Source organism: Epinephelus lanceolatus, chromosome 4, assembly GCF_041903045.1.
Source record: "Epinephelus lanceolatus isolate andai-2023 chromosome 4, ASM4190304v1, whole genome shotgun sequence".
Taxonomy (NCBI): domain Eukaryota; kingdom Metazoa; phylum Chordata; class Actinopteri; order Perciformes; family Serranidae; genus Epinephelus; species Epinephelus lanceolatus.
In genome coordinates this window covers 29,411,859-29,437,096 of record NC_135737.1, presented here as the reverse complement: position 1 = coordinate 29,437,096, position 25,238 = coordinate 29,411,859, and the positions used below count along the sequence as shown (strand labels likewise).

The 25,238-nt window shown below is 42.0% G+C and overlaps 2 protein-coding genes across 2 annotated transcripts; one reads left to right on the top strand and one right to left on the bottom strand.

The window, feature by feature from the left end:
* Positions 1-2,693: 2,693 nt before the first annotated feature.
* Positions 2,694-24,493, bottom strand: cpda (carboxypeptidase D, a). Its single transcript, XM_033631143.2, has 21 exons — positions 23,699-24,493; positions 21,765-22,012; positions 14,861-15,003; positions 14,606-14,775; positions 13,756-14,177; positions 13,440-13,631; positions 11,966-12,133; positions 11,714-11,823; positions 11,419-11,521; positions 10,330-10,472; positions 9,947-10,116; positions 9,527-9,829; positions 9,214-9,409; positions 8,927-9,062; positions 8,247-8,393; positions 8,025-8,123; positions 7,869-7,933; positions 7,497-7,628; positions 6,623-6,808; positions 4,626-4,728; positions 2,694-3,452 (listed from the first exon to the last, which is right to left on the bottom strand). The coding sequence occupies exons 1-21, from the start codon at positions 24,346-24,348 to the stop codon at positions 3,226-3,228; spliced, it is 4,113 nt and encodes a 1,370-aa protein (XP_033487034.1). The 5' UTR covers positions 24,349-24,493; the 3' UTR covers positions 2,694-3,225.
* LOC117259638 (uncharacterized protein C22orf31-like) lies at positions 5,165-5,962 on the top strand. The gene is made up of 2 exons (XM_033631145.2): positions 5,165-5,304; positions 5,423-5,962. Exon 2 carries the CDS (start codon positions 5,432-5,434, stop codon positions 5,960-5,962), a length of 531 nt encoding a protein of 176 aa, XP_033487036.1. The 5' UTR covers positions 5,165-5,304; positions 5,423-5,431.
* Positions 24,494-25,238: the final 745 nt, after the last annotated feature.

The following is a 25,238-nucleotide window of genomic DNA, read 5'->3' as shown; positions in this document are numbered from 1 at the left end:
TGGTCCAATAACGAGCATCCACATTTTATTCATGAATACTGAAAAAATAAAAGGATGATCAAATGTTTCAAGATGATATAACCATGGTTAAAGAGTTTCGCTTTTATTTTACTCGTGCATTTTTGGCATCACAAATTCCCAATGTGGCCTCTCATTGTATCACCGACTGAGGTCACACTATATTGGTAAATGAGCTACACCTTCATGGCACTTCGTAGGACAAAATACTTTGCAATGCCTCTCTTTTACCCATGTGTACATCCTCCTATATTGGCCATCAACTGCAATTTGAGGTTCAGTTGTTCAAGTACACTTTGACATGTAGAAAGGAGGAGCCGGGATCGAACAATTAAATGACAACCTGTTTGACCCTCTGTACCACAGCGTCACCCAAACCCCCCAGTTATTACAAACAGCACAATGCAACACAGACGCAGGAGAGACGCTGTGAGAGGTTTTATTTCATTGTGTCTCATGAGATTTTGTGCATGTTAGCATGTCATGATCACACAGAGGCTTTTATTAAACGTTTCGTGTGTAGATTAATGGTTAACACATATTGCATTTATTTTCCCATTCACAATTGGCAAACATTATTTACAGCCGATTCTATTTCATATAAAATCTTCACACCAACACTGCGTGACCCTGACACACGCTCACCTCTCAGAATTCATACTCACACATTCACAGACACGGTATAAGAAAGGAAAAATAAAATACAAAACTGTCTCTCTACACAGAAATCAGGTTTAACTTAACTGATGACAGCTGCTTTTGTTAAAAGAAGGAGGAAAGAATATCTTCTTAAAGTGAGTGGAAATCAAGGCAAATTATTAAAGTGTGTCTATTCCTTCAAACGTGATGAAAAACATGCACGGCATTCCTACTTTAAGAGCCATCTGATTTTAATGATCCAGTGCATCAGTTTTTATTCAGCTGGGGATGTCGACACATGGAGATCCAAAGCAAAGATAACCACAAGTTTGGTTTTTTGAAGTTCACCTCATACGCTAGAAGATGCTTCAAGTTCAATTTTATGCCATGTCAGACAGGATTAACAACAGTTTTTCTTCCTCTAATGACTCTTCACCTTACTGCTCCCCTGATTTGTGCATATACGCCATGTAAATGTTGCCACACAATGACTTATGAGCTTCTTAACAAATGAGAGAAATGAAAAACGGCTTATTGTCACATTATCGTCAAGGCAACCGTGTCCCTTAAAACTGGCTACTACAGGGTTCCCACACATTTTTACCAACGAGTGTAACAAACTTTCCCATTACTTTTCCATATTTTACAACATCTCCATGGCTTTAAATAGTTTGAAATAGCCTGGACACCTCTCTGACAACAAGCGATTTAAAGAAGGGCACAATTCCAAATGGGGTCTGCTCCTCTTTGGAGTTGTGTTACATTTGTCGTTGGGAAGCCTTAAATTATTAAACACCCACTACTACCTGCACTTCCACTAACAAGCTGCATGCACTGTGTATCATGTGATACTAGCAACATTTCAATGGTCAAACAGTGCAGCACGAGATTTTAGTGTCAGACATTTTTGTTTTAATTTCCTAACTTGTCCAAGAATTTCACGACTGTGGGAACCCTGCAATTATATTTACGCACACATAGTTATGTACTGAGTAGCTTTAAACCTCTGTGTGACTTCAGTCTCAACTGAAACTCCCATTTGATTAATTTTTGCAGCTTTCAACCACATTTTGGTCGCATGGATTATGATCTATATGCCTTTTGTTTTACAATGAGTTTGGAAAATGTGGATTTCTTTGCACTGGATCTTTAAACCATGTAGCATGGTTGATTCCTGGACAGTGATCAGTAATGGACGGACAAACGTAGTCTGACTTCTGCACTCTTCAGTACTGTTTAGTGGAGGAATAAAGACTGAATAAACACATTCAAACAACAAAACTGATAATCCTCGTTATGAGACATGGTGAGAATGCACATCCTCGGATCAAAAACAGGGCACAGACTCAATGCGACATGCGACGAAAGTAAGCAGTAACTTTCCATGTACAGACAGTTTATCCTACAACAAACCTATAATTAAAACAAAAAAGGGAAAAGCAACAAAATACATTCTTGTTTTATGATTACATATTTAGAGATTTCTTTCTGGGCCAATGATATGGGACGATCCTTGCTTTCCATTTTAGTGCAAGTGACCTCCATGCATACATTAGAGCACCCCGCACTTTCTGAGTAAGGGTTTCATTCAAGCATTTCATTGGTAACAGATTCTCCCTGATGCTTTAAAGCTTTTGAGAAACTTGCTCCCATGATGGTGATGATGATGATTCTGGCCACATTTACTCACTGGAAAAATACAAAACTGCTGAACCCAGGCCAGCCAGCCTGGAGTCACCTGTGCAGAAACAGTGCAACATTGTAATTCAGCAGTCATTTAAATCAGAATTTCTCTCTCTTCCTACCACCTGAGTATAGGACGGATCAAATATTATCTATTCGCTCTATGCTATGTTGCTGCTTTCTGTCACGTACTATAGCCCGACGGGACTGTAAACTTTACAGAAGCCAAGGCACAGTGTTGGATTCAGTCTCCTAAAGGCTCGGACACTTCAATGTGGCGATTCTGTCATAGATAAAAGAAACATTTCTGATTTCCTAGCTCAAAGCAGTATTGAGAAATGCGAGATATCAGCGGGGAGATTGTGTGAGATATAGCACTTCCATCCAGAGTTCATTACACATCCACTAAACAAGAGTTTATTTGGACTTTATGGCTGGAACCCCTCAGCCAGGCAGGACAGGTAGTGGTCTAACAGAGCACTCTTGCATGGCTCGGAAATGGAAAAAGCTGCGGAACTCAAAACCTGCTACAGAAGGACGGATGAGGGCCACAGTGGACCAAACCTTTATTTCTCCCTCCCTCTTCTTATCACCTTTTCTGTCTTTTCTCCTGATCCAGTCAGGTAGAGATGGAGCAAGCCCTTCAGTCCAGACATCAGCAGGATGCTCTTAAAAGTAATAATTTAGTAGCACTAATAACTGAGTGACTGGGAGTGAGTCCATAGAGCTCGTTGGTATAACAGAACAAAGTGTCTCTATCACTCATATCTTCGTCATAAAGAGAGACAGATGCTGTCTACAGTTCAGTCTGTTCCTTGTTGGTTAAATTTAAGGGGGAGATCAAAATAAAATACTGAGCCAACGGCAGAATCGGTGCAATTGTTCTCAGATTTTGTTGGCGTACAGTGTCTCCTCATCGCTTTCGCTCTCATCCTGAAACTCGTGGGCGAGCAGCGACTTCTTGGAGCCCATGGAGGTGAGCCGGATCTCATCGTCGTAATCGTCTCGGTGCTGTCGCAAGCGGTGGAAGCCATCTTTTTGACGATTAGACTTGGCTGCGCACACACACCAGATGATGCACGCCGTCACCACCAACGCTGTCATGGAGGCCGCTGTGAGGAGGAAGAGATATACAAGACTCAGCAAGTCTGCACACAGTCTCTAGCTGGGAGAACACTAAAAGACTTTAAAGAAGCATTCCATCACAGAGCTAAAAGCTGAGTCATCTTTAATCTTTTGTTTTGATGATTAAGCACAGTAAACATAAGATTGTTCTCCGTTGTCAATGACAAAGATCCGTAACACTGACAACCGTGTCAACAAAAGAAAATTCCTGAATATAACACTAATACTCCTGATTACATGCAGCCGTGCATACGCCGATTAAAGTGCCCTAACATGTTGTTTATCACGTCAAAAAATAGAAAAGTGGAACAGCTGGAGATGCTTCTGCTACTTTGCATCAAAAAAAAAAAAAAAGATTTTTTCAAAAGTTTTCCACCGGTGGTGGACATGTTTGACCGTGCAAACACAGTCTCCCTCTTTCATTCCTGCAACCACCGTCTTGAAAAGGTCAATATTGTCATATTTGCGTATAGTAGGTAAGTTTCTCCTTCCAGCCAAAAACGTGGGCCTCTCTTTTAACCATGCATCTCTACCCCTGCTTTGCAAACTGTTGGCAAGTTGGATTGTGTACAACATATCCATGACAACTCAAACAGTTTCAAGTAAACAGGCAAGAGGCCGTGTGACACAAACTGCTTTTAAAATTCCCTTTGGGATGCATAACCCGAACGCGCTGTAAACAGATCCAAAGAATTCTCCTAAAACCCGATTAATACCGGCATATTCCACTTCTTATCTGAAAATATTTCAGTGGGGAATAAGGCCCAATTCGGAAAATCAAAAACAGAATATGCCGTTTACATGACCTGTAAAAATACTGTCATTATTTCGTTGTCAGTATCTCAGAAAAGGAATCAGTTATTGAGTGCATTTTATCTGTGTTGAAGATCTCAAAACTAACATACTAAATGGATATAAAACCATTAAAGAGGAGGGACTGGTTGATTTTAGACTTTTATCACTCACAAGTGTTGCATCATAAGAGCAACAAAGCATGGTAACCATTTAAGATATTTAGCAACACTGAATCAAAACATGAAAATACAGTTTGAGGACATCGCAGTACCCAAAAGGATTAACATTGTGTTTACATGTGGACGAGTCACATCATGCATAAAGTCTTAACTTGTTACAAAAGACGTTTTCATAGACATGCTTACCTGCACTGGCCACCACAAACTCTCTGGGCAGGCCAAAGATGCTGTTATCCATGTCAAACTCAATGATGATGGAGCGAGCAGCTTCATAGGACGACACCACCACCTGCAACACAGCAAAAGTCTCTTAATAGGCCTCTGATCCTTCCTGAAACATGCTCACAGTGGGATAGTTTAGGTGTAGCTACTGACTATAGACTGTTTTATTACTTTACTTGTTAAATAACTCTTCACAAAACTCAAAGTGCAACAACATTAAGAAAATATCAAGCTCTACCACATCAGCTCATCCATTCTGGCTGTTTCTCCACATGGAGGTGAAACAAAGCTCCCTGCAGAAGTGAGGTTGTTCATTACCTAATTAGCAGGCCTCACTTGCAGGTGTGACTGCTCAGTATAATCTACTGCAGGTTGCCCAAGCCTTGGCTCATAAAAATCCTTAATTACACAGCAATCTTCAAAGAGGTAAATTACAAGGATCTCAGACTTCACTTGTAAGTTGGTTGACTTTTCTCCATAGCAAGTGTGAAGTGTGTCTTAGTCATTGTTTAAGTGCAGTTTAAGTGCAGAAAAAATGGGGAAACTAGACCCAAAGCTCCAGAAGCAAGGATTTCAAACCATGTGGTTCCAGACCTGATTCAGTAATGTGGCCTGAACACACCCAAAGAGTTGTTGTCAAAGAGTAAGTGAACCTCTTGATCCTAATTTCTTTCCTGTTTCTCATTATTAATATGGTTTGCTGGTTGTTTTCTGACAGAGGCCCCTGAATCCACTGTTACTAATGTCACTTTAATTTCCAGAGGAATGAAATGCGTCCCTATGGCCTGCGGCAGAGTATTCAATGTCCTAAGAAATATGGGGAGACTATTAAAGAGAGGAAACCAGTGCTGGCCACAAATTATGATTTGGACATTGTGTGTGGGCAGAGTGAAGTAGACTCCCATAAACCACTACATGACAGGTATTTAAGGAACGCTGCCATTGTTCCAGATCTCAACCTGCCCCACAGCGACAGAGTCCTAGCTGCTGAAGAGAGGGCCTCCAGCAGCGTGTCAAGTAGCCAGCCAGGACTTCTGATGATCCACGGCTTCACAGTACCAGAGTACCAGCAGACATATCACTCAGTGGTGGATCCGCTGCTCTTCAGGCCGTGTGGGAAGCTCGCAGCCTACAGTTTGGAGCTGGGCCGTAACATTAAGGAGCATCTGTTTAAAGAGCTGGCCTACCCGACGCTTCAGATTTCAGAGCAGCCAAATGGAAAGGTGGAGGTCATGGAGAGATTTTGTGTACTCCGCCCTACACCCTTCATACATATAGACATTAAAGGGGAACCACAGTAATGTGCTCCCAGTGACTTTCTATAACACGAGTGTGCTATTTTATTTACGTCTCTTGACACTTTATTAAGACAATTTCTGTTTTCCTTGACATGTAATGTAGCAGCTGAATTCATGTTACAAATGTTTCTTGAAAAAAAGACGTCAAATGTTTGACATCTACAATAAAACTCCTCTTTTTAAACAGTTTAAAAAGATGCAAAGCCTATGAAGCCAAAATCTGTGAATTTAAGGGATTGAATCTGCCTTTTAAGTGCTCAGTATATCAAATGATTTGTTTGTGCTCTATGTCTGGGATCATCACATGTTCAACAGCGCACGTGTGGCTGCAACCAAGGCACAGCCTATTTCTCCTTTCTAACATTTTATCATAAAAATCAATATTAAAAACAAGACAAGACAGTGTGAGTCTCTTCTTTTACTCAGCACTATTATCACCAATAAATGTCACATCTTTAAAATGTTCACTTTTATAGGCCTTGTCTATGTTTTTGATTTGATCTGAGATAAATTAATTAATTTAACTTTTTTCCCATCTCCATTTTGTATGCTTTTCAAGTGATAACAAACTATAAATTACACACACATCCCATCATGGCTATCTTCCTGAAAGCTAGTACATTCCTAGACAGCATTGTATGCGGTGTGTATAGAGCCGCGTACCTCTTGACGTTGTTGTTGGTAGCCATCAGCAACAGCTTCAATGTTGTGGTTACCAGGAGCCAGCAGCGCATGAAAGTAGCCGCCCTCTGTAGTGAACACCCTCACTCCCCCATTCAGCACAATGATCGCCCCAACAATAGGCTTTCCACTCTTGTCCTTTACCACGCCGCGCACCCCTTTATGGACCTGGATGAGGCAGAAATGGAGGGCAAATTAAGGCTGAATGATAATAAAGTTTAATTAATCTTAAATCCTTCATTTGAGTCTTTAAACACTTATTTGACAGTTCACAACAAGATCAAAAATCCATATTTTCCCTCTTACCTGTAGTGCTATTTATCAATCTAGATTGTTTTAGTGTGAGTGGCCGAGTCCGTAAAGATGTCTGCCCTCTCTTCAGTTTACTAGAAGTAGATTGCACTTAGCTTGTGGTGCTCAAAGTGCCAAAAAATACATTAAAAAAGTGATTTCTCTTTTCAGAAACCATGACCCAGTTACTCAAGATAATCCACACACCTTGTTGTGAGCAGTTTCATGTAGGAATTATTTTCCTTCTACTGAAATTAACCCACCAACTGTATCATTGCACAGAAAGAAGAGTGCATCTACTGCTAGCTCACATAGCAGAGTGCCATCTAGTTCCATTATATTGGAGAGAAGGCAGTTATCTCTACAGCCAATATCTCCAGCTCTCTGCAGCTCACATTAAAACAATCTAGACTGATAAACAGCACTACAGGTAAGAGGAAAAATATGAATTTTGATTTTGGGGTGAACTGCCCCTTTAATGCTATAGCACTCACTAATGTATATATGTAGTCGTGCAAATAAAAAAGTCTGCTAAACATCTCCATGAGAAAATCCTGAATCATACCTCCACCAACATGCTTAGGAGAGACTTCTTGTTTTCAGCCCAGAGTGTGGCCAGCTGCTCAGCAGGAGGAAATAAACAGCAGCCGCTGTACACTGTGATCTCTGGACAGTGGCCAAAATCCATGCTGAAATCCTGGGAGGGCACGTAGACACAAGAAGACTCGTGAGACAGCACTGGGGGCGAAGACCATTTCTGGCTTTGCTTTGACTTTTCATGTGACAGATATTTCCAAACTAATTTTATAATATTATGTGTAATATTCAGGATCTCGTTAACATTTTGCACAACAACCCAAATACTTCATAGAGGCAGTGAGGATGCCAACTGAAATGCAGAAACTGCTCTCACAGACACTGAAGTGGAGAGACTTACCTTCATGCTCCCCATGTGACTTTGTCTTTCTGCTGCCCTCATAACTCCATCTGGGATGTTTCCCACTGCGTCACAGAAAAGTCCCGTTAGCTTATTAATGACTGATTCAATACCAACATGACAACAGTGATTAAACATGGTACTTAAACTACGTACTCTGCCCATTATTTGAACATCCGGTGTCCCCGAGGTGCATCTTAGGGTGGTTGTTGGCATAAACACTTGCCAAGTACTTCAACGTGCCTTCATTTTCAACTACAAAAAACAGAAAGGGTACATGAAACCACACAGCCAAGATGGAGCATCATTTGTCCTACTCTTCACAAACTGCTGCTCTTCAGCGTCTGTGTGTAATCTGTAGACTGTGAGGAAAACTACCAGACTGGACAGGCTTGTCGTAAGGGTAGGTAGCCACAAGGGCGCCTCCATCCAGGGCCACAGACAGAGTGTAGCTCTTGTCTAGAATCAAGTCCATCATGGCTCTGGTCTCTGGCTGGGCCTCCACCACACGCTGTGATGCATTTCCTAGAAAAGGAGGAAAACACATGGTGGACCGGAAATGTTAGAGCATGCTTAGCTTTTTATAGCAAGTGTATTTGTGACATTCACAACTCTTCGTTAACAACTGTAGCATGAAAAAGTTGATGGAATCGTTTTCCCTTCTGTCATGCTGTGTTCACGCTACAAGCGACACAGCAACAAGCTACAAGTCATTTTCAGTCGAAGCTGGTGACATGAATGAACCATGAACCATTAGTCACTCACTCTACAGCAGGAAACAGCCTTTCAAAATAAAAGCTCTGTGTCAGAAATTCACTGTCCTCCAAAACAAAGTGTTTTTTACAAACTTTACTCACTTGCGAGTCACTTGCAGTCCATTTACAACGCACCCGCAACCCACTTTTGTACCACACAATCCAAGTAGCACACACATAGCGCTTAAGCAGCACTTCAACAAGTGATTATGTAGCTAAGCCACACTGTCGATAGCAGTGTGAACATAGCATCGGTGTCTCTCTCTCACTTCAGTTGCACACACACAACTCCATACAACTGACCAAAGAAATCTGTGTCCAGATCCTTGCCATGAGTGTTGGTCATGCCCTGAGTGGAGGTGCACTGCTTCTCAACAGCCTGCTCTCGTCCATCTGGGTTGATAGAAGGAACGATGACAATCCGGGTCTCATTGATCAGCTTGGGAAACAGAGAGCAAACAGTTACAGACAGGGCTGAGTAATACACTGTGTTTACTGGGACAATCGCAGATATGAAAAGAGTGCAAAATTCTCAGAGTGAATATACTCCTATGAAAAAAATTTACTACTCTATACACCCCAAAACTCACCCTGGTGATGGCTGGGTTCTTCCCATAGTTGATACAGAGGAAGGCAGCAAACTCCAGCAGCAGCTCTGTGCCCACTGGGGCGTTGCCATGGATCCCTGCTACAAAACGGATCTTGGGCTCAGATGGTTCAGCCTTCCCTGGTTTGTTGGAGATTTCTAGAGCCCAGATGGTTCGAAACTCTACACTTTGGCCCAAACTGAACACAGAAGGGAAGTAACCAGAAAATAAGAGAGGTAACTAAAGTTATAAAACACAGAGCAGATCTGAACACCACTGACTTTTGGCATACAGAGGATGAGAAGAATCTTCCTACCTGTGTAAGGATGTAATTTTGGGAAAGTTAAGTGTGAGGCCTCTCAAAAAGGCGGACAGCTCTTTGTAGCGTCTGTAGCGGAAGCTGTTCTCTGCGGCTGTGCTTCTGACCAGCTGCTCCAAACCCTGGCCTATAGACAGGTCCTTGATTAAGCTCTGGAACTCCTTCTCAGATGGGGTACTTGTGGGCGGTGGGCCCTTGGGAGACTGGCCGTTAGGTTCTGAGTGTATACGTGTCAGTCTGAAGTCTACCTCCTCTACTCCATCCTTTGGGACTGTGGCATAGGTCCTCACTGGTTTATAACTGGACAACAGAGACAGTTTATAGCACTGAAAATAAGGGCACATTATGGCACAGACATATATAGAAACTTCACGATAAATTCTTAGTTGGTTCTTGTTTCTGAAATCTAAATGTTACCCATGGGCGGAGGCAGTGATGGAGTAAGTCCCAGGGGCCAGCAGTCTCCAGTAGTCTCCAGTATGAGCCGTGGTGACGTTGTGGTCTATCTCCTCCACACTAATGGTGGCATTGGGAATTCCTGTGCCATCCCCAATGTCAGAGACTGTGCCTTTTACTCCAGTGTGAACCTACAGAGACACACAGCCACATAAACATGAGCAGATGCAAAACTGAGTACGGAAAAAACAACAAGGATACAGGTTTTGATACGTTTGTTTTTGCTTTCTCTGTGTGTACTATAATAGCACTTTAGCTCAACTCTGTTTGTGTTTCAAAGGTGACTTGACTTGTCTTAAAGAGAGGAGAGAGCTCAGTGTAATGTTCAGATTTGTGTTTCATACCTGATGTATAAACTGAAGCAACGCTCGTCGGTTTTCTTCCCAGTATTTTGGCAGGTCTCTGGCCAAGGGGTACTTGACACAGCCCAGCTCGATGGTCACCTCAAAACAGTTGGTGTTAACATAGTTCCAGTCCTGCATGCCACCTGGAGAGAAAAATGTTCCTTTAAACTCCACCTCAGACTTTAACAAATGCAGCACACAGTGGCGTTAATGAAATGCTGTGATCAACCGCACACAGGTATAGAAAGTCAAAATGTGGTAGATTTACTGTAATATTGTGTCCACTATCAGTATCACTGAAGCCTACAACCACAGCGGCTTGAAGGGGCAGTGTGTAGGATTTAGCGGCATCTAGTGGTGAAGATTGTAGATTACAACCAGCTAAAACTTCTCCCATGTGCCAAGCATGAACTCCTGGTTAGGATTCCTTCAGTGTTCATTGTTCAGAAGGTTTCTACTGGGAACCGAATTATTAGCAGAGGTCTCTTCCTCTCCTAATCAAAAAGATTTGGTGATTTGAACCACAAAAACATTTAATAAAGCAGTTTCATGTTACAAATCAGTGTTTTTCTGACACTGTTCGGCTCGTCACAAATGGACTGCTGGTCCAGTACCTGCTAGTGTGTGCTCATATTTTTTTCTCTAATAACTTTAGATGCAGACATATTATATATTATCATATTATCCATGGAAGTCTCTTCCTCTTCACAACAAACAGACCTGTTATTGGAACTGCAAAAAAACTGAATAAATCAGTTTCATGTTACAAATCAGTGTTTTTCTGACACTGTTTGGCACGTTGCAGAGGCGCTGCATGATGGCTGATGTGAAAATACAGTTGGCCCTTTTAAGAGCCAGTGTTTGGTTTGTCTGTTCTGGGCTACTGTAAGAAAATAGCGGTGCAACATGGTGGACTCCATGGACAAGGACCCGCTCCCTATGTAGATATATACTGCTCATTCTAAGGTAACAAAAGATTATGTGTATTGATTAAAATTCTCAAACATTAAAGCATGATTTGGCTGAATCCCTGTGGAACAAAAAATGGATTTGGTGAGTATCACAAAAGGATAAGAGACACAAGCTTACCAGGAACACTGTACCAGTTTGCACCATTGGTGATGCCATCCAGAAAGTATTCATGCGGATACAGTTCCTCACAAGGGTGTCCATTGTGCATCAAAGGATTCTCCTGCACACACAAGTGACAACACAACAATGAGTGCTGTTGTGGTCCACAGATTTCAAAACTTCACAGATTTCACAATGAGCCAGTGGCTTTTATCTGTCCTAACTCCACATTTTGTTTTCAATTGCAACATGAAACCACAGGCAGACAATATCCCAGCCTGCAAAGGATCCAACAACGATAGTGTCCAGTTACCTGAGAGTAGGCTCTGGACAGCTGCTGAAAGACTTTGTCATCAGGTGACTGGCTGTAATGAGATGTCCCGTCTCTGTCGTCGTCATAGGGGTAGTTGACCACCAAGGAACCTAAATTCCACAACACAAAGATATAACGAGTCAGTAAAGTCTCTCATTAGGATTAACAGACCAGAGTGTTCAATATCAAATGGTGGCACCGACAGTGAAAGGCGACAATCTTTGGCACTAAAAGCTCACAGTGAGACCGTACCTCCATGGAGGTTGGCTGACAGGACGAAGGGGATGCTCTTCAGCCAGTTCATCACGGCTATAGTCTCTGGCTGTCTGGGCTCTGTGATGGTAACAAACTGGTCTGGGAAGTTGCGGTTCAGGTCGAAATTGTTGCTGTTGTTGCGCCCTTTGTAGCCCTTTACATCGCCTGTGGGGAAAAAAGTACCAGTGATGACATATAGTATATCTGTATCTGCGACCACAGCATGTTCCTACTTAAAGATGTACACAGCCTCAGCTCCCCCTCCCCCATACTTCCTTCCTATAAATGTGGTTTGTTCACTTTGTACGGTCTGTTCCACTTACAAGTGCTGTACATTTGATAGCAGTTAGCGACATACACTCAAAGAATGTAAGTCAAGTGATCAAATTACTGTTCAAGTCCTGTAATGTGACATCTTGGTTCACGTATCCAAAGCAATATATATAACACCCATGTGAACTATGTACTAAATATCTAACATAATGTTAGTTGAATTTCATACTCTGCAGATAGTGTTACTACATTTTTACCTGTGTAAAAACTTCTGAAGCTACGTTCATATTACAAGCAAATGTGACCCAAATCTGATTTTTTGGCTCTCATGTCACACAGATCAGATTTTTTCAGAGCAGCGTGGATACAGAAAAACAACTTCTTTTCCCAATCAGATCTAGGACACTTTCATACGTGGTCCTAAATCTGATAACTATCCAATCACTGGCCATGCGACCACTGTGAGAACAGTTAAATAGGAATTCATGTGTGTGTTTCACATACATCCATGGTTTTTGCATGTCATACGTCACTGTGCAGGAGCAGATTACTCATCATACAGTGTTGGAGCGATTCGTTGAAACTACAGAAGGCTGGCGTAACCATACTGCTGCTGGGGTGGGCTGCCCCAGCCGCCAACCAGTTGAGCCCGACTCTCAGAAGCTTTCTGATTGTCTGATTGTCATAAAACTCCGATAGATATTGAATGTAGTCTTGGTTATCCTATAGTTTTTGAGGGATTGTTTCTCTGTGAAACCCTCCACATCGCAGCCCCAGCACTCCTGAAATCCTCTCTAGCCACACCCACAAAGGATGCATTTCTCTGAAAATATGTTACACTCTTCTGAACAGAAGCACATGATTAATTATGATGCAGAATGATGTCATCAACCTCCCTACAACGGCAATCATTTGGGAGGTGAAGCTTGCACAGGTTTGTCATCCATTTCTTTCCTAAATGCCCATTTAGCAAATGTGATGTTTTTGTTGACCCAACACACACGTGTGTGACGTTACTGTTTGCATGTGGCGTGTTTCAGACTTAAGATCCGTTCACATTGATGTCATATATGGGTCACTTCAAACTTAAATTCATATAGTCTAGGCAGAAAGATCTAATTGGGGACATAATCAGAATAGAGCATTAAGTCCTGTGATGTGAACATAGCCTTGGTGTGTGCCCATGCGTGTCCCTTACCTTCAATGGCAGCGTCATAGCCGTCAGGGTTCATAGAAGGCATGATGTGAATGCGGGTACTGTTGACCAACTGAGTGACCTCCGGGTCAGTGCCATAGTTACGGCACAGGTACTCAATGAGGTTGAGCAATAACTCTCGTCCCACCACTTCATTACCGTGCATGTTGGCTATGTACTTAAACTCTGGCTCACCTGACATGGAGACAAAAAAGAAGGTAAGAGTGAAAATTCCTGCAACATTTTATGGGCAAAGTCTTCATGACATGTAAACAACAGGAAGGATCCCAGCTCATTTAACCAATAGCCTGAGACGTACCATGCTCGTGGTTTTTGGGGTTATCCGAGATGACCATCACATAGAGCCCATGGTTTTCCACAGACTTGCCAACTGTGTAAAGATGGGTAATAGAGGGGAAATCGCTGCTGTACTTGCGCAAAAACAGCTCCATGTCCGCGTTGTTGTGATGACGAAATTCCTGAGGCTGAATGGGCTGCTGCTCAGGAGGAAGTAAAGGAGGGTTGTTCCCACTTCCCTCATGAGGAACCACCTGGGTCTGGGTGGTATCAGAAGTGTCGGTAGTGGTGGTGGAGAGCTTTGGATTGTCGGTGGATGACACTGAGTATGTAGTCACAGTGGTGCTACCTGAAGCCTCATTGGCCATGGGTGCCAAGGTAAAGTTCTGTTCTGTGGCGTTGCCCTCCACAATGTGGACACCGTAGACTGTCACTGGTGCGTAGCTGTGTATGGGAAAACAAAACATGCTTGAGTGCCTACACTCCACCTTAAAATCACCAGGAAGTGCCCAAATTAGATGACAAAAAGTTATCAGTGTCTATCAGTCTCTACCAGGAAGTCACCAATGAGCGTGTGAAGCACATTTTCTTCACTTCAATAACAATGAGTCACTCTGCAACTCTGTAAGAGGAAGTAAGTAATGTTATGTATTCCTGCATTGCAGCACTTGTGGGTAAATCTGGCTGGGACATAAACCCTGAGCCTCACTGTCTTGATAATACGGGGAAAACCTTGCTGTGATGTCATCAGACATTGCGGTGAAATTTGAAACCTGATGATTATTTGGAATTCTTGCAATGCTGTTCTTGAACACAAAACCTGTTTTTGAGAAGCTGCTACGCCAAGAAGGAAGTTCAATTGTATAACTCACCCTGGGGCCACAGCTGTGATGTTGTATGTCCCTGGGAGGAGAAGGCGGTAGTAGTCCCCATATTTTCCTGTCGTCAGGTTGTGTCGAATGCCTGCCACCACAATGCTGACATTGGCGAGGGCAGCGCCACTGATAGCATCTTTCACATAGCCATGGACACCTATATGGACCTGGAAGACAATGGTTTTGTAAATACCGAGGGTGTCTTGTAAAACTGGGACAATGTTACGTCCTTTTTTTAGTTATAAGTTCTACCTGTTCGATGTAGGCTATCAAGGATTCCCTGTTCATATTCCATTCCTTCTGGAGCTCAGATGCAGGAGGATATTTGCAGCAGCTCAGCTCCATGGTGATTTCCAGACAGTTTCCATAGAGGTAGTTGTAGTCCTGCATCCCTCCTGGATAACAAGACAGAAATGTAATCAGCAAATCATGCTAGAAATAGCATAACACCTTCAATTCTATATTACATAAAAGAGAATGAAGATCAATTCTTAAACATGCTCTGCTTCCCTAAATTTGACCCCCACTAGTGCCAGGCCAATTTATTAACACTCTGTCTGGAAAGGCTTAATCACAATTTGTCTCTTCAGTGCCACAGTTTAAACGCAGTGTTTAATGTGGCAACGAGCCATGACATCTGCAGTTAGGCAAACAGAGAGATGCACAGGAGGGCAGGATGTTTGGCCGGTCATCCCACTGGAGTGACAGCAGGCAGCCAGAGGCTCCCTGGCTGGAGGGTTGCCATGACTGCCTGCTGGGTGGCAGCAGGAACCTGGTGAAATAGCCACCTTTTAGCACTTTGCAACGGTCATAGTGAATGAGCTCACACACCAAACACTAATAAATAACTTCAGCAAGGCAACCAGCCTCCCACCAGTCTCAATGAGAAGGATGTCACGTACACCACCCCAAAAAACAACAGAGACAAAGACAAACACATTCTTTGACTGTTTTTCCAGAGGTCCACATAAATATATTCACAATGTTTAAATGAAAGTGGTACACAAAACACCCACGAGCCCAACACTCTACCACAGTTATATATGCCAGGCATAGTACTGCTTTATTCAGTGCTTTGTGCAACCTATTTTATTTAATTCCATTCCTTCATGTTTATCACTGATAAACCCTGTCTGCCCGATATGACCTATCAATAATATCAGGATATTTCAGACTGTATGACAATGCAAGATACATACCAGTATCTTCATACTGTTAAAATAAAGTTGAACAAAGCACTTTTACAATAAAGTTTAATTAAATACTTTTATAATGAAGTGAAATAAATACTGTCATAATAAAGGTAAATACAGCATTGTTATCATAAAATTAAACAAAGAACTGTTATAGTAAAGTTAAATAAAGTACTTTTATAATAAAGGCAGATAAAGTACTGTTATAATAAAGTTAAAATTTTTTATAATAAAGTGAAATTAAGTAGTGTTATGATACAATTAAACATAGTATTGTTATAATTAAGTTAAATAAAGTTCTGTTATAATAAAGGTAAATTAAGTACTGTTATAATAAAGGTAAATAAAGTGCTTTTATAGATAATTAAGTTAAATAAAGTATTGTAAAATTAAGTTCAAAAAAGTTGCAACAAAGAAATATTTAAAGTGGAACTATTTGTGCTTTTATTCTGAAGCAATTTGCTCGTCCCAGGCCAGAAGTGTCAATGTTTTTTTTCTGTGAAACTTCCGGTCAACAGTGCTAACTTGTTTTTAGCAGATGGTGGAAAGTTGAACGTCCCAGCAGCTCTACTAAACATGAGAATTTATTCATTGTGAGCACAAAACAAAAATAGCTCTACAGTTCAAATATTAATAATATTTGCAAGTCTCACTGGTGCTCTGTGGTCGCAAGATGCCACTAAATGTACGCAGTCTTCAGCCCTGCAGATACTAAGCTAGTTCACTCTATCACCTGGGAGACAGTGGTCTAGATGTGTGGGGTGGATCATGTTTGTGAGTCTTTTCATACTTCTGCCCATTTTTAAACAGTCTGATCTGTTGCCTGGTGATGACATCATCCTCATAGAAATACTGGAGGAAACGCAGTAAAGAAAATCACTATCATCCCTCACAAGCTGAGGGGACGAGCTGCAGGCAGTTCTGTGGCACACTCCTTTCCTCTGAGAGCAGGCGTACCAAAATATACACCACAAGCACAAGTTCCTCCAAGTCATCCCCGGTCAAGCAGCAGCTGTTCAGCGGTCTGAAAGTCGGCGAGGGTGACTGACTGCCAGGTCATGCACTGGAAACTGTAAAGGGCCACTTCAGACGAAGAAATAGACTTTTAAAAGCTTGTTTGACACGTTTCAGGTGTGTTCTTCACTTCCAGGGGGCATCCTCATTGTATGCCCTGGAGTAATCCCGCAATACTAAACTGGTGGGTACAAACATTCACACAGGTCAACAGGGGCCGTGCCCTCTGAGCTTATTTTGAATGTGTTTATGTGTAGAGGTGTGTCGGGGTAATTCAGTAGAGGTTTTACCCCCCTGTGGTGGCAGCAGACACTGTAGGGTGCTATGTCAACCAGTTTTAGCCTTTAAAAAAGTCTCACCTGCTAGTGATAAGCAGATAAGGCTGTGACAATGTGTGGAAATCCATACTTGGTTTCACCAGCATGACAACACAAAACCCTTTTCTCCGGTCACAAGATGTTCAACGTCATCCTGTGCTAACTTTGAGTTGATCAAACTGAATGAGGTAGCATTTACTTAAAGTAAACACATCCCACATGCTAACAGAGTATGACAAACACAGAGTCAGACTATGGCTGACCCAACCTTATATATATATCCTGTCTATGTACCGGATCCAGTGACACACCCAAAAATTGGCAGGAGACCACGAGCAAGACAATGGAGCCAAAGTCAGAGGTGGAAACTTGCTGTGTACAGCACAGGGATGTTTATAATGCAGGAGGATTTTAAGGGTTTAGCGATGCAATGCCATAAACTATGATAACCCAGGAGGAAAAACTATATATGAAAGTACTTCTATCATATGACTGTCAGCAGTTTGAGAGTGATGCAGCATGAAAGTGCAGTTATCAGAGCTCTGAACATCTTCAGGCAGCTCCAGGGCCTCAGATTATCACAGCAATACAGCTGTATTTCCATACAGTAAAATGATATTCTGGACTTTGTTCTCCTGCATGTCTGAAGGCAGTGACGTGTATCTTTCAGCACATACTGGATTATCACAACCTTGGCCTGCACCTTCTAACAAATGACTCATAAACATTTTAAACCGTTTAGACTCTTAATTCATAAAAGAAATACACAACAAAGTGAACATTGTGCATGTTAAAAAGCAAATGAAAGGCTTACAACCAAGGATATACATTTGTGTCTACTAGTGTCCTAGTACGGCTGTGTCATGAGGGTTACATGAACAGAAACACAGCTCAAAAGTAAAGGACGTCCTCCGAGGCCAGACTGTGTCAAAAGATTACGAGTCAAGATAACATGTAATGCTGAATCATTATTTCTAGCCCCGACTGCCACACAAAATATCTCCTGTCCCTGACTCCTGGCCCTGGCTCTTTGCCCGGGTCGCTCATTATGTCACACAATGTCCTGACCGCCTCCATCATCTGCCATTACCCCAGTTTTAGCAGTGATATTTCGTCCACTGAGATACGTCTGACAGACACAAGCACTGTCTGCTTGAGTGTTTTACACTTTTTGATGTCTACCTTCACCTTGAGATTTGTTCACTGCTGCTAATAAGAGCTTCATTTAACTATTGAGAAACACCGAAAACACAAGAGGTAATTCAGTCATTCAGTAATCACTGTGCATTTCACTCCTGATGACAAGCTAAGCCAATATTTACACAGATACGTGCAGGCAAACTTCTGCTGATGATTAAAGTGTGCGCCCAAAGCTGTGGTAATCATTTACAGCTCCGGTTCCTGGTCATAAACAGACAGCGTGACATGTTATGACATCAGTCTTAGAGTGACCTGCTGCAGAGCAAACACAACTGTTGTTAAGAATCCCGGCGTTGTGTGTCAGTTTATCGACTCACATTTCAGATATTTGCTTACAGCCTGTAAATTTCTCCCCAGGCAAACATCATACATCCATATAATCATCATGTTACTGCCACTTCATAACACCATAAACTCAGAATTACTCTCATACTACATGGTTAAAATCTGGGGACTCATAAACTAACTTAAACACATTGTCCTGATGGATCAATCTAGTGTTGAACTAAATTTCAATGAATGTAATTTGGTAGTAAAAAATAGTACCCGCACATGGAGTAGCTGGGTCCAAGAGCACAAGTTTCTTTTCAATTTTGGGGGTATATATATGAATCGGGGGGTTTAGGGGTCCTTCCCCGGAAAATTGTGAACATAAACGTTTAATTTCCTCATTCTAGGGAATTTTTCTGCACCATTTTGTGCCTTTCCTGCATCAATTTATTGTGTAAATTAGGGATGCACCGATCCGATATCTGGATAGAATATCGGCCCTGATATCATCAAAATAGATGGATCTGGTATCGGAAAATGCAACCTTTACCTGAGGCGATCCTTTCCCTTTAAATCTTTTGTGACGCAAGCTACGTCATGGAGCGAAGGAGAGAATCTGCTGTGTGGAGGTATTTCACACTATTTCAACTGCTGTTGCACAATTGTTTATTTTTGTTAAAAATACATAGTTCATCATTGCATTAATCTGTTTCATCTTGTTTCATTTTATCTTAGGAAAGAACTGTGTAGTCATCAATGCCTGATGCCTCTAGTCTTTTCTGTTCTACATGTAAAGGTATATAGCTTTTTAGGTCAACCATGGTATCAGATCAGTATCAGGTATCGGCTGATTCTCAAAGCCACAGCATCTGGATCGGTATCGAAACTGAAAAGTAAAAGTCTCAGGGAGGACAAATACTTACGTACTAAATATTTAGGTGGGCATGCCCACTGCATCCCCCCCAAAATCCACCAAATGAAATCTGACAATGTACTCACTAAACATCCAACATGCTTAGAAGAGACAGGTGAAGAATACCATGAAAGCAAAGGAAGTGCGAGTTCTGGAGAGATGCTAAATGAATGCTAGTCTATGGCAAATTACCAGCAGGAAGACACTATCCTAAGCTAAAATTTGCTGCACACAGGACAAACGGCGCTGTAACCTGAAGCTGCAGACAATTTCATCTCCACCTGCAAAGCCCTCCGGACAAGCCAACAAAACAAAAGTAGCTGGTTGAGTTACCAACTGAGTGATGCAGAGTAGAGTCATTCTCTGAACCCAGATGAACTGTAGAAGTTGGCCAAAAAATACAGTCTCCTTTTGCTTAAGCTGTTAAAAGACACTTACAAGAGTACATAGATAAACATTAATATATATGAGATGAGTCAGTAGATTCAATCTACCAGCCTATAAGCTTTAATATGCCCAGACTCTGAGCTGACAACCTGTCTACTGCTGCAACACTTTCAGTAATTACAGGCTTTGGCAGAAAAACACGATGAGTAGAGCACTCTGAGCTTAAGTGCTTACAATTTTTGCAGCATTTTGACACCTGCCAAAGCCCAAACCAGGCCACACTATGCAGTGCTTCAATGAATGAAGTATGAGACTGAAATTATTTTTGGGTAGATCACCAATTATCAGTGTTGCATATGAGGAATCAGTCAGTTCTGTTCACAAAATCTTTAAACAGACTATAACAAGCATAGACTGTAAAACTAATGGACGTAGCTACCGTGACATCACCCACTGGTTTGTGGACTCCTGTTTTAAAGCTTTGAGTTTGGCATCACGGCCGTCGCTATCTTGGTTTTTTGGAGCCTGAAGGAACTGATTTGATTTTACACACACCTTAAGGTGCAACCTGGACACATCATCAGTGATGTAACCTGGAGTCATTGGGTGTTTCAGGTCTTTCAACATCATACACCCTCACCCAAGAGACCCAGCCAGGGGTGATCAGACTCTGGCCTGTGTCTAGGTAGCTTATGTGGTCCACAGATCACTACTTCATCTCAAGAGGAAGGGACTTTGTAGCGGCCGCTTAGCATGATCTCTGTGGAAAAAGGGGCTTGTAATATGTGGACCTCTGTGTCATCCTAATGTCCTGCTGAACCCTGTTTACACTCTCAAACTCTATGTGGAAAGAAGGAACAAATAGTCGAAAAGTCCAGTAGTCAAGTCCAAAAACAACAGTAAATTCAAAAGCTGGAGTGCTAAAGCTTAAATTTATGATGTCAACATGTATAAAGTAACTGCTCCACAGAGAATTGAGAAGGATGTCACAGATAACACAGTACAACAGAATAAATCTCATATGGGTAAAAAAGAAAACAAACCCAAACAAACAACCCACATCCTGTGGGTCCACAAAATCAGGCTCCCATTTATTGTCTGTAAAGCAACTCCAGACTTTATGACATCACAAGTTTGAGACTTCTCTGGTTTCTTGCTTTGAGAGAGTAGCCAATGTTCAGAAATATCAATTGAACTTTCCAAGGCCATTGAAATAATACAGTGGAATCCTTAATTTAGATGGTCTTCCCCTTTAAGCTGTGTTACACCAAAGGGAAAAGGAAACTGTAATAACTTCTTACTGAGTCTTCTCAAACATGTTAAAGCTTGTGCATACCATTCGTACAAACCCACAACCTGTATGCTGCGGACAAGCCAACGACAATAACTTAGATTCTTGGCTTCCAGATGAGGAGATATCGCATAGCAACACCGGTTAGACTTGCACTACACATATTAAACAGAAGTTTACTTGCCTATAGACATGAAGCAAGTGAGAGAACGTCATCTTAAACAACAATACGTCTTCATTCAAGGAAACAACACACCAATCCCACTTGGCCACCTCCGTGGCAAAACACAGCCTAGGTGTCTCACTTCTGAGTGTTACACCTTTTAGCTCATTAAGAAAAGGTGAGATAGGACATTTAAGTCCATAGGACACATACAACATCTGACCCTCATTGCCAGATAACCTCAACTCTCAGAAAGGATTTCCACGCCATGATGGTCAACACAATAAACATGGCCACAGCTCTCTGATCATCACAGACACCTGTGGTCCCTCCCAAGATTCAACAACAATGATTAGTTTTCAATCACTACACAAAGCATTAAAAACAAAGAAAAACGGATCATCTTACCAGGCACGTCATACCACTGCGCCCCATTGGTGATGCCATCTTTAAAAGTTTCGTCCATGGCATCGGGGCAGTTGGGCTCCCCGGTCTTCATCACAGGGTGGTTATGGGAATACACCAGGGCCAAGTGGCGAAACAGGCTGTCGTCCTCCGTCTGGCTGTAGTGGCCCTGCTGCTGGTGGGAGGGTGAGTCATCAAAGGGGTAACTGGCAACCACAGTGCCGCCATGCAGGTTCCCAGACAGCACGAATCTGGAGAAACAATGGCATATTTAGCCTTCAAGGTTAGGTTCAAGTCTGTCTTAAAACAATACTTACATGTTCATGTGTCACCTTTCCTCATAACTTTAAAAGGTTACACAGAAAGAACACTGCTGACAAGGGAAATTCCCTTTTCTTGCAGAGCAGCCCTGGAGGTGGCAGGGCCACTTAAAGGTTACATGAAGGCCTAGTCTAGTCGAAGTGGACCTCAGTCTTACACACCATGTCATTATGGCGTCCCGGGGCAGCAGTTGTTGCTGACTTTATTTTGAGCTACACTGAGGTCCTGATACAGGGCTTTAAGAAAGAACTGAGTTACTCATTGACAAAATGTTTGTTGCTTTTCAAATCAGAGCCGCAGCTAAGTTTGATTCTTTTTTAATTAGCAATAAATCTGCTCATATTTTGGGCAATTTATGGCTTTATTGAATAGCTGATAGCATGAAGGCAGACAGGAAATGAGGGCAGAGAGAGAGGAACAACACATATAAAAAGTCCCCAGCTTAATTTGAAACATGGTCATTGTGTTTATATGATATGTACCCCAACTATTCAGCTATATATATTGGCCAGGGTCAAAAATTAACTTTTTTGTCCACCTGCAGATTACCACTGGGGTTTTTTTTGGCTGGTGAGTGAAGCAAACCTAGCAGCCACTTGCATATTTCACCAGCATTTGGCTGCTGGCTGGTGCCAAATTCAAACTTGATATTGGTTAGTCATGTAATCCAGGGAGTCTACAGGTATCAGACACTAAAATGTAATACTTTTGAACATCTCAGTATTATTTTTAACCAGATTTAAGACAGATGTTTTTGGACAAATCATCTTTTGTTTATAATCAAGCATTGCAGGTAAGTATAAAGGTAAGAAGTAGTCTAATATATGTGTGGCCCCGTGCAGAGGTAGGTTTTATGTAGGGAATATGGTTATAAGAGTGAGTTGGGTTAATTCACATTTTGCCATCAGTTAAGGACAAGTATTTTGTAAAGTTTTGTAAAGTTTTGACAAAGAAATTAAACAATGGATAAAATAAATTAGGTAAAATTGTACTATGTAGTGACTTTAATATTCACATAATTAAATTCAAGACATTTTGGGACTTTTTAAGGACCCCCTTAATCATTTGGTGTAAAAAATGTCAGAAAATAGTGAGAAATGTCCACCACAATTCCCTGAAGCCCAAAGTGATGTCTTGAAATTGCTTGTTTTGACCAAGCGGCAGTGTAGAGGCCAAAGACACAAACTTTACATACAAGGAAACAAGCAAATCCTTCACATTCAAGAAGCTGGAGACTCTGAATGTTTTGCACATATAATCAATTGTTTGATGATTAAAAAAAAGAGTTGCAGATTAATTTTCTGCTAAATGACAAATCTAAAAATCGTTTCATCACAGCTGCACCTTAGTCTTAGACACCATCCCATTATGGTGTCTCGGTACAGTGAGTCTTTAATGTGAGTCACACCTGCTGACCCCTGAGGCCTTAATAAAGCAGACAAAGAGCAGAGTTGCTCATTGACAGACTGAATTCTCCAGTGTGAGATACATATTGACCAAAAGGTGTCTGAGGTCAGTGAAGTTTGCTGAAGTCAGTCCAACCTGTGCTCTGGGCAACAGGACCTCAAACAACTGTGGATTGTGTGTGCAGTGTGTTTCACATAAGACAGACTTACTTTTTCTCCTGGATCCATCTGATCATAGCCATGACCTCGGGGATCTCATCTGGTTTGACACGGGTCCCATCATACTGGTCAGGAAAGCTCCTGTTGAGGTCTGCATTCAGGGCATTATTTCGCCCCCCGTTGTCGCCATTGCAGTCCCCCTCCACGGACCTCTCAAAGCCGTCAGGGTTCATGCTGGGCATGATGTAGATATCCGTGGTGTTCACCAGCTCATTTATACGCGGTTCCTCCCCATATCTACTCAGCAGGTACTCCACAAGGTACACCAACACCTGCCTGGACACAGTTTCATCGCCGTGCATGTTCCCTACGTATTTGAATTTGGGTTTCCCCGGTGCGTCTGTGTTGGGGTCCTTGGTTATCCGCATCACCCACAGCTCTCTGCCCTCCACAGACTGACCTATGCTCGACAGGTTAGCTATGTGAGGGTATTTCTGGGCTAAGGACTGTAAACGTCTGGTCATGTCCACATAATTATAGTATTTGCTGTAAGTTTCTACCGTTTCCTCCGTCGCGGTGCTGACGCTTCGTGTCCGACGCAGCCTGGTTTCACCAAGGGAGACAACAAGAAAGAGGAGAAAGGCGAAAAGTGGCACCCGGAGTTTCGCCGTTGTCGAGAGATAGTCCCAGATGAAACCCATGTTGATGTATCTGCTACTTCTACACCATGCGGACTTTTAAATTAAAGAATAAACACCAGGTCCGGGAGTTTGGCTCCCCAGCGACAGACGTATTTTCGCTGTCAGAGCCAGTCTGGCCTCTGTTTGCTCTGTTTCCATCTACTTCCGCTCAGAGGGGCGGAGCTCCACGATGACGTAAAATTTTAAGGCGGACCGGTGGAGTTACACTTTTTTTTTAACCGTATTGACTTTTTTTTTTGCCCAAACTTCCACAGTTTATGACGTTAAGAGACCCCAGTACCATCTGATAATGTTTCATCGACATGAATCATATCTAAACAGATGTTTGTCTATTTTTCTGTGTTTTTAAGAGGCATGACAGGCATTATATCATCCCAAGACCTGAGCTTTTGTTTGGCATTCATATTTAATATCTTGTAGCTCTTTGGGCTGAGTAAGACCTGATACATATAAACAAAACACTAAACACTGTCAACAATAATTAAGTCCAAATTTCCTCAAACAAGACTATGATAAAGTCCCAGTGTCTTCAGACAAGTAGCTGACTTCCTAAATATCAGCGTCTTAGCTTGTTACTGTTGCTAAAAATGGTCAAATATGTTGCCATATCTAACTACAAACCTTATTAATCATAAATAAGTTTAAACCATTAAATTTGATCAGGTTTTGACTCTTGTTCACTTCTGTGTCGGGATCGGCTGCAGACTTGGTAGAGATGGCTGCCATTTTGTTTTAACATGGATTAGTGTATTGTGGGCTTAGATGGCACAAAGAAATGTCCAGGAACAAGGACAGCAGGTGTAAATTAAGTAGTTTGAAGTATAAAGTCGAGTAAACCCAAAATGTGATGTCCTCATGTGAGGACACAGGGTCTCAGGGGGATATATTTC